The sequence below is a fragment of the Taeniopygia guttata genome, chromosome 2 (assembly GCF_048771995.1).
Source record: "Taeniopygia guttata chromosome 2, bTaeGut7.mat, whole genome shotgun sequence".
Classification (NCBI taxonomy): domain Eukaryota; kingdom Metazoa; phylum Chordata; class Aves; order Passeriformes; family Estrildidae; genus Taeniopygia; species Taeniopygia guttata.
Window position 1 is genome coordinate 98992571 of NC_133026.1, and position 17621 is coordinate 99010191.

General features: G+C 38.0%; 1 protein-coding gene across 7 annotated transcripts in view; it reads right to left on the reverse strand.

The window, feature by feature from the left end:
- Nucleotides 1-1271: 1271 nt before the first annotated feature.
- LOC100223646 (low-density lipoprotein receptor class A domain-containing protein 4) overlaps nt 1272-17621 on the reverse strand; it is a 327058-nt gene continuing 310708 nt past the window's right edge. For 5 of the 7 annotated variants that reach the window (XM_032746926.3, XM_072924475.1, XM_032746928.3 and 2 more), the window contains 10 exons: nt 16069-16329; nt 13738-13870; nt 12129-12251; nt 10665-10780; nt 9560-9741; nt 8807-8971; nt 7564-7681; nt 5759-5860; nt 4311-4344; nt 1272-3072 (listed from right to left, as the gene is read on the reverse strand). In XM_032746926.3, the coding sequence (XP_032602817.3) occupies nt 3035-3072; nt 4311-4344; nt 5759-5860; nt 7564-7681; nt 8807-8971; nt 9560-9741; nt 10665-10780; nt 12129-12251; nt 13738-13870; nt 16069-16329 (1272 nt within the window). In that variant the 3' untranslated portion in view covers nt 1272-3034. Of the gene's footprint in view, nt 3073-4310; nt 4345-5758; nt 5861-7563; nt 7682-8806; nt 8972-9559; nt 9742-10664; nt 10781-12128; nt 12252-13737; nt 13871-16068; nt 16330-17207; nt 17433-17621 lie in introns of those variants that run through there. The other 2 variants (XM_030265934.4, XM_030265932.4) reach the window with 2 other exon arrangements.

The following is a 17621-nucleotide window of genomic DNA, read 5'->3' on the forward strand; positions in this document are numbered from 1 at the left end:
GCAGTTAGGAGAGCCAAAAGCCCATCTGGAATTAAATCAGGCCAGAGATTTCCAAGGCAACAAGGGCTTCTATATAGATAAAAAAAAGACTGGGGAAAAAAGTGCAGAATGGGGCAGGGGCACTTGTGACACAAAGCATGGAAAAAGCAGAGGTCTCAAATGCTTTCATCACCTCTGTCTTTACAAAGAACAATGGCCTTTCAGGAATCTCAGGCAGGCCCAGAGAGCAGAACGAAAGGTTGGAACAAGGAAGATGTGTCCTTGGTTGAAAATGATCAGGTCAGTGAATACTTAAACAAGTTAGACACTGGACATATATCCCATGGACCCTGATAGGATACACCCACAAGTATCTCCATATGGAGATGACAGATATCAATATGAGGCCACTCTCAAGGATCTTTGAATACTCATAGGATAACTCCAAAGACTGGAGGAAATCAAATGCTGCTCCTGTCCTCAAGAAGGTCAAGGAAAACGATCCAGGGAACTACAGTACCATCCTCACCTCAACGGAATGATTGAACAACAGATACTGGAAATTATTTCCAGGAAAATGAACAACAAGAAAATTATCAGGAATAGTCAGCATGGATTAATCACAGGGAAGTCATGCTTAACCGTCAGTACAAACTTCCATGAGAAAATAAATGTCTGGCTTGATGATGGAAAAGCAGCAGATAGTCTACTTTGATATTAGGAAGGTGTTTTTTTGCATCCACCATCAGGGATGTATAGTGAGGGGAAACTGCAAACTGTCTGAGTAGCCAGTCCAAAGTGGTGATCAGTGAAACAAAGTCTAGTTGAAGGCCACCAACAGTATATACCCGGAGTTGATACTGGATCTAATTGCATTCAAAATCATGGCACATCTCTCATGGAGTGGAGCTGGAAAGGCTGGGAGACCTGGAGCTGGGAGAAGGCTCAGGGCAGTAATCTTATCAATGCATTCAAATACCCAAAGGGAGCTTGTAAAGATGGGTCTAGAGCCTTTTCTGTGCGCCCAGTGACAGGGCAAGAGGCAATGGGCACACACTGAAACACAGGAAATTCCCTCTGAACACCAGGAAACTTTTACAGTGAGAGTGACCAAGCACTGGCACAGGTTGACCAATGAGGTTCCGGAGCCCCACCATTGGAGCTGTTCAAAAGCTGTCTGGACAAGGTCCTGGGCAACCAGCTTTGGGTGAACATGCTTGGCTGAACTCAACCATTATGTGATTGTGTGATTGATATGTTAAAATTCACTTAAAAGAGGAAAGACACTTCACTGTACTCCCTCTGTTTTTATTATTATTTCTTCCAAAAATAGCACAACAATGTATTTTTAAATGAAATTTGATACAAGAAATCCAACAAAACTAGCTTTGATGCACACAAATTTCAAAGAAACATTTCAGCACTTCTAAAGTGTCATCATTTTTAGCTAGTTTCATGAGTACTAATTCTAGCAGACAAGAGCATCTTATTGTCTTAATTTCAGCAGCAGAACTGACAGATTCTACTGCTTCAGTGAAGGTAACAAGTGTTCTTCTAGACAACAAAAAAAATCGGAGTCATGGAGGAAAGAGTACAACCTAATTATAGGGGGAAAGCAATGCAACTAAAAACTCTTCTAATCTGAACATTTAAGTCTTAACAGAAATGTTCTCTTCTAGGTTTGCTATAACTTTTCAAAATACTCACGTACCATCATCATTTAATCTCTATGTTAAATCTATTGGCTAACAGCAGCCATCAGCTACTGCTAGTCCAAAACTGGGGAGAAGAAACATGAAGTATTCAGGCTTTCTAAGTAATGGGTGGCTACAAACACACGGAAAGTCAAGCAAAATACCATACAGAAAACCTAAGCCAGCTCTAAGAGGCTAACAAGCAGTTATGATGGTAGTTAGGCACAGTTCTGCCTACTAGTATCATTTGATTACATTCCCAAACAAAATATGTGTCTTCAATTTGGGGATTGTTACCCATAGGTACCAGAGTGTATATGCACATACCCACCCCTCCCTTCCAGAGGGAACTGCTGGTATCCTCAAATACTACACAGGCTCCACTTTTGGTTCATGATCCATGACATGACCATGTTTTTAATGCCTTAAGACTGCAATGAGGTCCCCACACCACCAACAGCTCATCCTATTGCCATGCCCATTTGGAATTTTATGAAACAAGAAAGAAAGGCATCCTAAGATCTGTCTAGTAAGTTTCAAGAAACACTAAAACTATTGAAAAGTCAGGAGAGTCATTAATACAATTAAAAATGTTCAGTACTCTAACTTAAGCAGCTGTTACTGATTACCGCATAGCCATATTTGGAAAACAAAGTCGAGATTTAAGACGTTAAAAATTGAGTATTTTCAGAGCAGTTTTGTACAGAACAAATTCATTTAATCTTAAAAGCACCATGAAGTGACACTACATATCAGCAAGCAGGAAAAACAAGGACATCATGGGATTTTACCATGTAAAATACACCATGAATACCACTAAGGTAGATATACAATGCAGGCTTGAGCACAGCACAGAGGTTCTCAAACTGACTTGGGTATTTTTGCTCTGCATGTAATGTATGCATACCCTCTATGCTGAATAAATCTCATTATTAATTAACTGAGCTCTGCAGAACAGTATTTAAGCCCTCATTCTGCATTATTGAAGTCAATGTTCTTCCATCAACTTCAGAAAGTGCAGGATCAGGCTCGTAATCACAAACGTACTTCTACAAACAGAATGTTTGTTTCTAACGAAGTTATGTGAGTTCATACACAGGTTTTGAGAGCATGCAGATTGCTTACAAATGCTTAAAAAGACTGGTTCAGAATCTTTCTTATATATACACACACAAGTCCATCTGTCACAGACAGGCAATGTAACTCTGAATCACGAGCTTGCTCTAGTTTCTGGTAGTGTCCTGCACACGTCTGATAATTAAAAAATAAAAAATAAAAAAATAGTTGCCACAATGGATTTCTGATCATTCCAATTTGCACATGGATATGATCCCTTCTTGCTGCATCCAGTATGTGAAGTTTCACGGTTGCTTCTGAAATGCAAATACCAAGTAAATACCTAAAAAAGAAAATGGGAGAATTTAAAGTTTCAGCTTTCTTTGTGACTCAACTAAGTTTTAAAAATGTAACCAGGTTGATATTATGCACAAACAACCTGTTAGCAGATTACCAAAATTACAAAAGATCTTATGATTTTCCAGTGAGTAACTCTAGCATTCCACTCCAGCATAGTTTTACAAGTTTTCAGAAATGTGAACCAAATTCATAAATTACTGTGCCGTTCTACATATAATGGAACATTCACGAGCACATAAAAAGTCATGCAATTTAAGTTTAAAGACTCCTTCATACTTCCAGTAATGGAAAATCAGGGTTGAAATTATTAACTTCATTTTTAATTGGAAAGTGAATGAACTTATGATGTATACTATCAATTTTCATGGACAAAGATGAAATAGCATTTTTTCAAGTCCAGAAAGTATGATTCTATTAATGGATACTCGTACAATCCACACCAGTAGCTTTGGAAAACTCTCAGTTGGCATATATTCAATGCCAGCTATGCAGATGTTACTGTGCTCCATACCAGACAGGTATGTTAAACCAGTTACTTAAGACCACATTTACAGATTTCCACTTGAATTCAACTTTTATTTTAATGAATGAGGGGCCATAGCTACTTGCAAATCTTTCAAGACAAGCTTATCAGACATTCCTCAGCAACAATGCAAAGTTCCATGTAAGGAACAAGCTGTGCTTATACTCTTATCAGAAGCTCAATATTCCACATGTTTCTGGAGAAACAGACTACTGAGTCTACTTAGTCTATTTCTTATTGTTGAAGTCACTGAACTTTTAAAGGTATAAATCTTTTTTTTAGATATGAAAAGGTATAAAATTATATAAAAAGCCCCACTCAGATAGATAATTAAGATAATACTTCGAGATTGCTGGAAATTTATGTCCCCCTTATGATTCATAGATTCAAAAATAAAATAATAATTTAATAAAGCAGAAGATTTTTCTCACCTGTGAAGTAAACAGCATTTTTTGTTTTTAAACTACTAAAACATCCAGTAAAATGGCCTGCAATCCTGGTTGGCTGCACTTACGCATTTCCCTCCCAATTTCTTAAGATGTGCACACTACATAATCTATACACGACATTTTGAATTACACAAATAACAACATCTTATTATATTCAACATCTGGATTTTCTTACATGACTAACAGGCTATTTTACACAGTTTTCAAAGCAGTCATTTAGTCAACACTGTTTTCAAAACCATTACTTACTTGTTGCTTCCCATTCAGATTTACTCAAGGTTCCCTAGAAGGGGACAAAAAACCCACAGTTTCAGCAAAAAATAAGGAAACAATAAAACACTGATTTAGCTCCATTTTTCACTGACCAACGTCTAACCACCCACACTGACTGCCTATTTAGGGGCAAGAAAAGCATTACTGTAGACCACAGATATTTACAACTCCACTAACTATGATGGCTGGGAACTGGAAGATCCAGATAATGGAACACACCTAAATTAAACAGGTACAGGAGACTGGGCCAACAGTCTCTTGGTCTGGATGCCTCTGCAATGCAGAACATGCCCATGTCCATCCCCACACACCAGTGTGACCTGACCTGGCTCCAGCTGCTCTTCAGACTGAGATGCCCAGTATTTGTGCAGAAGTCAGGAAAAGGCCTTACACCATGGTGCTGCCACCTTCCTCAGGGAACACTGCCTGCCTCCACCCAACAACACCCACAGCCCACAGAAACTCTTTGCAAGAGACTCTCACCCTCACTCACACATTCTGGAAAAACAGCCTGCCTTCCAGCCTAGGAAATTCTCAGCTCAGCTGATCAGATGAACGCAGGGCAAGTTCACAAGTGCAGGGCAAGTTCACAAGTAAAAAGCTGCTGTCATTTACCCCACCACTTACGAAAAATAAGACAACAACAGGAAGCTGATTTTCTGCTCAGCCCACTCCATCCTCATCCAAGGAGTCCTCACTGGGGCCATAATTTAGTCCCTATGCAACCAACTGACCAAACCTTCACCTTTTAAAACAGCACTTGGCAACAGACATCTTTGGTCTGACTTGGCTGTTCTCATGTTCTTAAGCCTATTTCTTAAAACAAGCATTTTTCTTTTTAAAAATTTTTGAATTTCAAATGCGAAGAGCAGGCTTATTTTCTCTCTTGATGCAGGATTTTTATATATGCACTAAGAGGACTACATCTTCAAGAATTCAGAACATGAATGGTAGATGAATCAACAATTAAAAAAAACTTCAAGCTGACCATCCTCATGCTGTATTGATGAAAAAGAATTATTTCAAACATATACAGTATTATGAAGAAAGCTTTGAAGTCTCCTACCAGAGAATTGGAATTAATGCTTTAAATCAGTATTGTGAAGATCCAGACATATAAGAAAATTCCTCAAATTAAGAATCATTAGAAAGAACAGCTGTCAAGTAAGATAGAAAAAATATTTTTCCCTTCTGTATTATTACAAATTTCTTAACAGCTACCAAATTAAGTGAATTTGATTCTTTGAGTATGGGATATAGATTAGATGAACCCCCTCAGCCCTGCAGCTCTACAATTTTTCACATGCAAAGAGACACTCATACCAACTTCACTGCAGTTGAAAGGAAGAAGACACCACAGCTTGAAAGAACAGGACCTCAATTTTAAGACACCATTATCTCTAGTGAAGTATAAAGGAACTTACCAATGGTAACTTTGCCTTGCCATCTTTGATAAACTCTTCTGCATGCTCATAATCATCAGGTTTATCAGAAACAAGCCTGGAATCACCATGTGTAGAATATGGCTGGAGAACACAGAATAAAACACTGAGTAGTGAGATACATTAATCAATCACAGCAAGTAAAGGGTTTGTCACAACACAGTCCACGACAGAAGTCAGTAAGTCTTAAAAATATTTTAAATTTACATCTCTCCTTTATAGCATCCTCAGGAATAGGTCTGATGTTCCCTACTTACCAGAAAATCTGACATCCAAGAATTATAAGTTAAATTTTATCCTTACGTTTCTAAAGCAGGGGAAACAGAATAACTATAAACACTCTTCTTCATGTACAGCTCATTATGAGCATTACCCAAGTATACCTTCTTTTAGAAAAGTAACTATACCAGCATCTCTTCAGCAGAAGGGCAACTACAATTTCAAGCAGAACAATTAAAATGCTTCAATAACAAGATATACCAGAAGTTTTGAACAACAGGCTGTTCAAAACTAAGATACACTTATTAAAGAACCCAGTTACTACTGATCTGTGTAAATAAATCTGATTGTAAAAATGAAGTCCTCAGTTGTAAGTGGCCACTACCTTAAGACAACTCTCAATTTCCTAAGAAGGAAGATGGTAAGTCAAAGGCTGTGTCTCTGTGGTACTGCCAGTGTGAGCCCATACACAGCAACATCACTTTTAGAGTAAACAAGTGCAGTCAAGCTGCAGTCTGTGACTTAGCTGAGTAAGTCACCAAAAAAACTGATTGAGAGTTGATCTGAAAGTTTTCTGCCGAAGAATTCTACTGTTTGAGGGAGGAAGGAAGCACAGATAACTGCAAGTAAAATCAAAGCCTCAGAAGTGGCCTGGAAAAGCTTCTCTGAAGCTGCTAAATTACCCAGGGTAAGAGTCTGAGGATAAAAAAAATGCAAAAACATAGGGCAAAAACATATGCTCAGTTACAGTTAAGAACCATTTTCTTCTACAAACACAGACTGTCCTTTTATTCCTACAAAGATTCCTTTCTCCCTTTTCACTCAATATTCCTTGCACAAAGATCCAGGTTTCAGTCTCTCTGCTGAGGAAGAAATGGATTACAGTCACCCCTCTCTGATACTTGGCATGATTCTTGGGCTTCTGTTTCCTAAGAAAGTTTCACAAGAACAGAAAATTGCCTCAATATTGAAATATTATCTTCAAAACTTGAATCATCTATTGCGTGGGACCTGTGCTGGACCAAGAGAAGAGTGTGAAGAAGAAGGAGAGGCAGAAACAAAGTGTTATGAACAGACCACAATCCACCTTCCCACGCAGAGGAAGGGAGAGAAGGTAGAAAGGCCAGGAATGCACAAATGAAGCTGAGTCTGGGAATAAAGAGTGGGTGGGACAAAGATGGTTTTAGGTTTCCATGTTTCTCACTTTTCTACTATTTTTTTTTTCTTTTTTTGCAATTAATTAAATTAACCTTCTCCAAGTTCAGTCTGTTTTGTCTGTGACAATAATTGCTAAGCAATCTCCTTGAATTTATCTCGACCCACAAGTTGTTTTTTTTTCTATTTTCTCCCCACATCCTGTTGGAAAAATTGAACAAGAGTGCAGGTCAGTGGGTGTCTGGCAGCCAGTCAAGATCAACAACCAGAGTCACACTTTCAGCCCCTAAATACTTTCTATTGCTGGTCCTTAATTAATTGCAAAATGTTCACAAAGGAAATTTCAATTATTGTGTGAAAATTAACAGGATGTAAAATGCTATTAACATCAAACAAGTCAACTCCAAATTTACCTCCAAGGCCTGCATTCTCCTTAACAGCATTTTATGCTCCTCGTTCTTGATTTTTTCTTCATAGAATTCCCGAAATGTCATTTTGTAGACTAATTTCATACCATGCTTCTTTGCCATTCTGTCAAAATAACAAGCTTAATTAGGGAAGCCACAAAATTATTGTAGTATTATTTTCAAAGGAACAATTTTAAGCCACAGTGACATCTTGTGGTATTCACTAGAATAACACTTCTTTACAACTTTTCTTCTTATAAAGACATTTAGATGAAAAAAGCTGCAGTTCCACCACAAACTGCACAATTTTGTTTTTTAATTAGGACAACAAAAATCTACACAGAAGTAATTTGCAAACACTTTAATAGAAAAGGTCTCTTTTCCTGAAACATGGAAGTCCATGTGGACTTCCAGAAAGACTACTTTTCCCTGCAGTATCTATCATGTCAGATATTATGAATATATTTATAGAACTTCTTTCTATTGTATTTAGTGGCTTACATCTCAATTATATGTAGACACCATGAACATGCAACACTGAAGTTACAGCTGTCAGTGACAGATGCTGTTATTTTTCACAGACAAGTACCAAAGAAGCTCTTGAACAGGCTTGAAGGGAAAGCTTGATACTGTTCAACCATACTGAGCTTGAATAGCAGGAAAAAACACAGTATGGAAAGATTTGTATGTACATCAGGATACAGCTGGGAAAACCAAATCCAAGGTCACACAGAGGTAACAGCAAAATATATGCTTAAAGATGAAAATCATTTAGAGGAAGAAAAAAATCATAGCAAAAATCCTATGAACATCTAAGGAAAGGTGGAGAAGACAAGAAAGAGGCACCTTGATGAAGAAGATGCACAAGAAAGCTTGCTGAAAGACTAAAAAAGGGGTAGAAAGAAACACCTCAAAAAGTTACAATTAAAGAAGAAAAAGCTGACAGTTTTAAAGGTTTGCTGACAGATCCAATGTATCAGATCAGATGGTCCCTCATGAGACACAGTTTAAGTCCTCACAGCTTCTGACCAGAGCACCTTCAACAGCTGGATGGACAGATTACAGTTGTGGATAGAAATGCAAGAAACCTCTGTATATGAAGCACCACCAAAAAATTAAGAACTGAAAAATATAGTAAGAAAGTCAAAACATAATTTTCTGCAAGCATTATGCAATGACACAAAAACTAAACAAACGTTTATGACATTCCACATATTTTATTGTATAACAAATTTAAAACTCAACTTACTCTTCCAGTAAGGGAAAGTAAACCAAAAACTCAGGGACATCAACCACTTCTTCCAAGTGAAAATCATACTTGCAGCCAAATAAGGGATAGTCTCCCTTCTTTTCAAATTTTACATTGTACACATCATTCCCAAATGAATTTGTTTCTGAAGCTTCAAGTCTCTTTCTATAGAATGAGATATAAACAAATGTTTATTGACCAGTATTGAACAGGCAGAGAAAACTCCACATAACAACCCTGAGAGTGTTTCTTCCAGTAATACTCAGTGATCCCTCTAGTTTCCCCCTTCCCTTATCTCATAAGGCAGTGAAACAATGAAATGAAGCAGCATACTGGGTCTTAACAGGTTATCATTCCCATACAACATACCAAGGGCAAAATGGACCTAGAAGATGAACCTTTAGCCTGGACACACAGACAATCTACATGGACAAGACAGGCTTCTAAAAATAACCACAAAACCTTGACAGTTTTTCCCCAGGCCGTGGAAATTTTGACACTATCAAGTAACGACAGAGGGATGAAGTGTATGAAGACCTGTACTCTCTAACAGAAGAGCCCACTTACAAGGGTAAGTATTGCTTTACCTGTTTGAATCAAGTTAATGAGTGATATTTGTTTGTACCAGAATCCAAAATTGTTGCAAAAAATTGCTTTTGTTTGCACAAACATATTGGAGCATTGCAAAAACATCTATCACTTAACAATGCTTCACAGAGTTTTGGAAGACTAACAGGATATAAGAATACTTACACAAGTTCAAAGCTGTTTGGAGTTGTGCCAATGAAATAACCTCCAGGAGAGAGGTTCCCACAAGCATTTTTAAGCATCATGTCAGCTTGCTCATACGTCTCAAATGAATAGTGGTAAACAAATTGACAACTGCAAATGTCAAAGCGCATATCTGGATCATTGTACTTGGAAGACAAGAGATCCTGCAACAGATAAAAAAGAAAAAAACCTACAGAAAGAAGCATGATTCATTTAAATTTTCTAACAAATATACTACATTCATGATAGAGACCCAAAGTCAGGGAAATTAACTTCTGTGTACAAGGACAGACAGAACAAAGCATGCAACAGAAAATACATATGAATCTAAGACTGAGCTGTAATAGCAACATGAAAATATCTCTTTCTTTCATGGCCAAGTCTCTCTCTCCACCAAGTTGAGAGAGATGACATGAACCTGCAACAGACTATTTCTCAGAAGGAAAGGCAACCAAGAACTCAAGCAAACCCTTCATGCAAGGCTGAGAACAGGTTCAGCTTTTCCACAGATATGCTGAAACCAGGTAGGTTCTGTCTCAGCCTCCATCAGCAGGGCAATCTCAGCCTGCAAAAAGCAGTTCTGTTTACAAGACTGTCTCCTAAGCCTCAGCAATGCATTCACTACTGCCTCCAGACAGCCTAAGAAACTTGCTCTACAAGAGAAGTTTTAAAAGTACCTATTATAGTAACCAAAATGCCACTAGAAAGAATAAATTCTAAGTGTGCAAGTTAAATCAGAAAAGGTCTTTTATACATTCCAGCATTCACCAAAATAGTTTTCAACATCCCCTGCTGTTTCACAGAACTCCAAAGCCATACAGTCATTCTGTTCCCACTGTTGAGTAAAAGATAGTGAAACCACCATATTTACTATCAGGAAAAGACATTCAAGCTTCAGGAATGTTACACTATACAACAGCAGCAAAACGCACCTAAGTACATCTTAAGCAACATTCTGGCAACCCCTATGGCTGATTCTCCTGGCAGTACAATAATCCAACCTTAAAAATGTATATACCCAAATTGTTACAGCACAACTATAGAAAACATTAGATCTCCAAAATATTACAAAGCACAGGAACTGTACCTTGGTACTATCTGCTTGTATGAATTCTGCATCAAAAATATGTTCATTATACCGACATCGGGACTTCATTTCTTCATAGCGGTGCTTGCACTGCTGCACAGAAATGTCAGCAATGTCTATATATGGAAAGATAACAAATATAATACATGACATTTTTAAGTGTGTACATGTGGATGCTGAAAGTCTGGTCAGAGAAAGAGTCAGATAAATTTTCCCAGGCCTTGCTCTGGGAAGTTTTCAGAAAGCTCAGAGAAAGAACTAAAGCAATCCTTAATCTTTGCTGCTGGTGTTTTGAATGTGTTGTTTACTAGTAAGATGTTTAAAGAAGGGTGTTGTTCCTAATTAGCCAATGGTGTGAGGGGTGTTGATAAAGGACCAATCAGGTCCAGTTTCATCGTAACTGTCTATAAAGGAATGTGTGGTGTCTAATAAATTTGCATTTTGTCTTCTGAGAACCTAGGAGTTTATGTCACTTCATTCATCTGTCCTCAATACAAGAGTGACAAGTACATTGCTCCAGACAAGAAAACTGGAATGATTACTGGAACACAGAAGGTACAATATGGCAGGATAAAAAAATGATCTTCAATTCCATTAAAACAGCTCAGTTCCCTGGTATTCTTAATATTCTTAAAAATATAAAAGATGTTGAAATGCATTTTTGATATGTCACATTATGGGAACTTTTTAAAATTCTAAAACTGCTTCTTTCTCAGTCATTGAGTTTCTGACAATATGCAATAAATTTGCCTAGGAACTTTGTAAGAAAATTGATTAAGTGTATTTGAATACTGCCCACTGAATAATGCATGAAAGAACTTTAAAATGTGAAGTACCAAAAATAATTCCAATTGAAAGAGTTTTAGGAAATTTTAGTACCTAATTAAATTAGGAGTTACTTTCTCTGATTATCCTTGGGATACTTTTTGAGAAAAGGGAAGATGGTATCATTCTCCCAACATCTAAGCCAATTATTCAAACCAGAATTTTTTTAATCAGCTTTCAGCTCTTCCCCGTTTATGAGTCTGAAAAACTTTAGTTGATTTTAACACCCAAGACCATTTTTTCTCACAACATTGTGGGGATTATTTGGTTTTTTAAATGCAACTCTCCTGTATGTGTTTCAGAACAATTAAAAATACTACAAGAGACTAGATGTGGGAGAAAGGACATAAAATATAAAAAGTCAGTCTATTCCCCAGGGCCACATTTTGCCTAAGGCAACCTGTGGCAATGGTATTTTTTCTTTAGTGATACCAGTTTTTATTTAGGAGTTGAACTGAAAGCTAAATATTGATGGTGCTTATATTTCTGATGGCAATCAAGTCATATCTTCAGATTCAATGACAAAACACAACTTTTTGCACAAAAGGTGTACATTACATTCATTGATTGACTGGAGGTGTACTCGCTTTCCCATAAAACCTGATGTACTTTCCCTAGAAAATTATTGTGTCTTCTTACCAGTACAGACAAGTTTTTTAATTCTGCCTTTTTTCCATTTCAGCAAGTCTCCACCTTTCCCACATCCTAGATCCAAAACAGTTATGTCACTCTTCTTCTGTCGTACGTGGTCTATAAATTCACCTAGAAAAATAAAAATCAGAAGCATATAAACACATCTCTGCACCTAATCTCTGCAATTGTATTGCACCTAAAAGCCCAAAGAACCAAAAGGAGTTAAGAATTTTAAAGCACCTTAGACCTTACTTTGCCTATAAGTGTTCTTAATATTACAAATTTAAATCTCTTTTCTTTCTAGAAGGATGAAAGGAACCACAAAATTTTAAAACTGCAGAGAAGATTAATATTTTCTGTACTTCATGTGCTCTGCATGTAACTTGACTGAGGCTCTGAACTGTTTCCCTGGCTAAGGCAAAACCGGACATGGCTAAACAACCACCCTGGACATGGGGAGGGAAACAGGGTTCTCTTTCATTAGCATTATAATGAATGCAGATGTTATTTGAAAGTAGGGGAAAGCCTTTTGCAAAAAGAAAAAGCCAATTAAATGCATCAGCCACAACATCTCCTCCCAGTCACCTTACAAAAACGCATAATGTTTTTCACTCACTCTCCCAGCCCTTGCAATAACAGTAGCTACTCCTTTGCTGTCTTTCTACCCTACATATACCAGTCACATTTTTTCGTCTCCCTCCAGGCTGCATAGATTCTCTCTGCTCTGACTGATGTTGGCATATTATGTAAAACATATCAGCATGCTAGCAACTTTTCTTCACAGTAGGAAATATGAAATATGTTTTGATACAACTGCTATAAAGCCACACTGCTGAAATTCTTTATGACAGGAAGGCTTCAACACAGGCTTCAGGAACAGCTTTATAGAAATCTAAATATTGCTTCTAACTGATCTGATATAACACAACAAAAAGCAGCATGCTGAGACAAATGGTGCCAACATCTTCTGGCATAGATCCCTCTTCATGAACCTGTGGTGCTGTGCTGATGATTCTTTTCTTTGTTGGCAGATATTTGATGGCTTTGTTTCCTCAATTTGGAATTAATTTGTGGAACAGCAGACTTTGCCTTTAAACAAAAGTCTGCTGATTCTTAAAGAACTACATCCTTTAGCTTTTCATCTTTTCAACCACTGACTATGGGTAATACAGAAAATATTTATGTGTTCAATTTTCCTGCAGAACTGCTTAACCAGGATCTGAACAGAGAGTGCTGTGGGAAAATACCCAAGAAATTATTTGAGATAGATTGAGCTGTTCTTGTTTGAATCTAAGAACACTTAAATTCTTTATGATTTAAAGCTGTACTTTTCTCTTTAAAAATGCCACGGAGAAGAACAGTTTCCAGTGTGAACTTTTTTCGTCAGTTGACCTTTAAAACTTAAGCATATACTTGGCACTCTAACAATACAAAACACTATCACAAATATTCAAATTAAATATAAATACAGACATTTTACTGCAGCTGAAAAACTTACAATGTATTCTGAGACAAAGTGTCATACTCAACACCAGAAAACAGAAAAAACTTACATTTTGATACAAAAATTAGTTACATTTTAATGATGTCTAAGCAATCTGTTAAAGAAACTTACCAATCAGGACACTCTTTGTCCAATTATTAAAGTTTCGGAGGTAGAATATGCGAGACTGGCTACGTTTATCCAAACCAACTTCTTGAAGTTCATTATAATGTGCAGCCACAGCTTGCCCATGGCCAATCACGTGCTGCAGAAAGGAAATCACACCACAGAAGGAATACATTCCAGCAGTGAATTATTTTTATTACTTAGTAATTTAATCAAAAGACATACGTGTTCACTCCAAGGATTTAAGAAAGCAAACAAGCAATACTATGAAGAGCACCATCATTATAAAGAGATTTCCCGTATCTGTCCTGGTACTGATGTCAGTACTTCAATCATCACAGCAACACTCACAAACTTAATCCCCTTTTCAGCTCATTCAAGCAACTTCTGGACGACAGATATTGCCCAGCATCTTTCCTTCACAGAAATACTTAACCTTCAGTTCTCTACTACTCTCAACTACGCTCAAAGAACACGTTTCATTCTTCTTAAGTCTGGGACAGAAGAAGAGGATGTTCCTTCTCAAGGAACTTTGAGCCTCTTCAAAGAGCCTGTTTCAGAAATTTAGTGATTTCATCTGACAGAAGTGTATAAACTGCCAATTTAACCAAAATGCCAATTGGCTGATGTCACATTAAGGTCCAAATAGATGACCACACTGCCAGAGATTTAAACAGATCATGATAAAGGAATGAGAGGAATAATTTGACAACATATTCCACAAAATGCTTAAGAGTTAGCTGTAGAAATGTCTCTGATTTAGCCTTAACTCAAAATATTCCAAGAGATTTCTGTCCAGCCCTAGCTTTAAGTACTACAAGACACTTCTCTCGCCTGTTATGCTGACAAGCAGTCTACATACAGATATTATGCGCCTAACACTTCTTCACCTTGAAAATAATCTTCAACTATATACATGAAATGAAAATAAATTATAAATAAAATCCAAAGCAACAGAACAGATACAACTAGCATCGACTCTATGAGGTACAAAAGCATTTGAAACAGCAGTACAAACCAGAATGAAGCCACTATAAGCATTCTTAACAGTTCACTACAGAAGTCAATAGCCCTGCATCTTACCATTCAAATAGCAGTTTCTCAAGGGAAAAGAAGGTTTGGCTGATATATGTGAATTGTTCAGTGTTTAATATACTTTTGGTAACATTCAGAATGAACACAGCCTTACTTGTCTAAAATGTCTATAACCTCATCATCTGTTTATTATCACACTGGGCTGACTGATACTAACAAGTATTTTGATGACTTCTGTGCTTTTTCAGGGTAAGCACAGATGGCTCCCTGAATGGCCACTGAAGGTGACAGAAGCTAGAACAGCTGACACAGACAACTGTGGGGGACATACTCATACAAACCATTAACACATCTCAGCTGCAAACACCCATCAGCTACAACATCTATGGTGGCAACTATGTTCAGTCACCTCTCTCCACCCTTAGGCTACACAAACCCAAGGTAGATTTTGCTCATCTAAGCCTTATCCCCCCTTATTAAAAGGATGAAAGGGTTAATAATATTTCTACCACAACAAAGGACACTCTTTATTTTGCCAGACTGCTAAGCCATATATTAACATACTGGGAAAATTCTGAGCAGATAAACAAAACATTAGGTCAGACATTTTCAAATTATATTTAAATATCCCAAAAGGATGACCCAGACTGGATATTAAAGCATCAGCTTCTACAAGCTCATACATAATAAAGGACAGCATCATGTAAAACATTACCCTTTTCACCTTCCCAGGTGGGCATATAAAAGGACATATATTTTCTGCTGCTTTTGTAGTCTTAAAACACGAAGAAGCACCTGTAAGTCTTTCTTAGCTTCACTTTGCCAACAAATCATACTGAAATTATATCACAGAGGATGCAGTCTGTTGAGTTTTCCAAACTATACACTACCTTACCAAGGAAATAAAAGGACAAAATTACCTTATGGAAGAACTTCCCAAGCACAGGTAACTACACTAACACACAGATAAACAACATATATAAGAACTGAGTTCAAGATATGGAACTTGGACTAATGCCAGGAAACCCTACACTACACTAACAGATTGCTACCACATGGAGGATGGAACAGTCATAGAATTAGACTAAGTATGTGCTGAGATTATCATTGCAATTGCCAGCCCTCTTTCTCCTCTGTGAAGCCCAACATCACTTTGTGCACCTGTTATTTCCCCAAGAAATATTTCCATAGCTGGTATTTTGTGCTGGCTCACACACATCTAGCATAAATATTTTCAATCTTTTATTGAGCTAAGGCTTTGAAACAAGGATTTGAAAACAGTTCAAAATAAATGATACTCACTGCTTTCTTAGGAGGTTCATCTTCAGAATCCAAATTCTTCCTCTTTGCTCTGCCATCCTGATTACAACTATCAACTTCTTTGTCATTTTCAGTGGACTGCTCTGTACCTGAAGCAGAACTATTGCCTTCACACCCGACACCTGAAGCTGACTCTAAAGCATGAGGTGTTTTCTCCACTTCTTCCAAACTCTTTTCCACCTGCTGTTCTTCTGTCTTGGTTACTTCAGCCATTTCAACTGGTCCACTGATCAGAATGGAAATCTAGAGGGAAAAGAAACAAACCACCAAGAATTTTCAGCGCTGAAAATTTCACTTACTTGTGGTTATGATCGTAACTTCATAACTTTCAAACATAATGTTGGTACGTCACCCCAGGCAACATATAGACTTCAAATTTGATCAGTTGTTTAATAAAGACACTCAATAAAACATGTCAAACTTAAAAGTACTCATTAAATAAGTTCAAACTAAGATAAATTGTTACTTTTCATTTTAGAGTCATTCTGACGTATCTTTATTGACGCAACTGCCAAATGTTATTGTTTTTTGCCTTTCCCTTCCCATAGAAGGTAACCTACAAATCAGTTTATGTTTAGAAACACAGACAGGTTCTCTCAAATTAATAAATTTGTTATTTAAACTGATATGCTTTGAAATGAAGGTTTTCAAATAAAAGATCAAGATGGGTTTTTATGAGCAAATCTTTTTATCAATTGTGGATTTTCCAGTTTGCCAAGAATATCCACTATGCTCTGAGCTTAACTTATCCATGGAATATTCAAGTTGCACCTGTATTTCCACATCTCCACCTCACACATTTCTACAGAGGTTGCAGGACTGCAAACAACTGCTACAAAGTTCATTTAGTCTCCAGCACATCCCAGCCTTCTTTACACCAGCACTGGGAAGCAGAGCACCTACTTTTTAACAAGGCATGGGAGAGGGCGATTCAGCACCTCCTTTTGTGAAACAGTAGCCTAAATCCGCAAAAAAAATTAAAATTCAAAAATCACATTTAAATCCACCGTATCCAGGCTCACCTCCTAATGAGGGCCAGAACTCAATCACTTGAGTGGGCCACAACACAGAGGCACCAGAGCAGCTTTCCTCAAAACAAATGGCCTCAAAGTACGACTTACAACAATAATTCTTCCACTACTGCACAGCACCACAGCACTTGGCTTGCAAAGCACCAGCAGAGCCTTCATTATCCTCACCCAGCTATTCCAAGATGTTTTGAAGGCCTAAATTGTGAAACGATCCGACTTTCACAACTATCGATGGCAACCACAGGAAGCAGCAGCTCCTTCAGCCGGAGAGCTCAAAACGCCTGGAGTGATGTGGGAATGGCCCCGCCGAGCTCGGGACGCTCCCGCTCCCTCCTCTCTTCCTTCCCTCCTCCCCTTCCCCCATGACGCGGCTGGGAGGCCTCAGGGCCTCCGCTCCCGTTAACCGGGCGGCGACGCCCGTCGCTTCTCTGCGGCCTGCCCGGCTTCGCCGTCCGGCGCGGCCGAGGGGCCCGGGCCCGCCCGCCGCCGGAGCGCCCGCGGGCA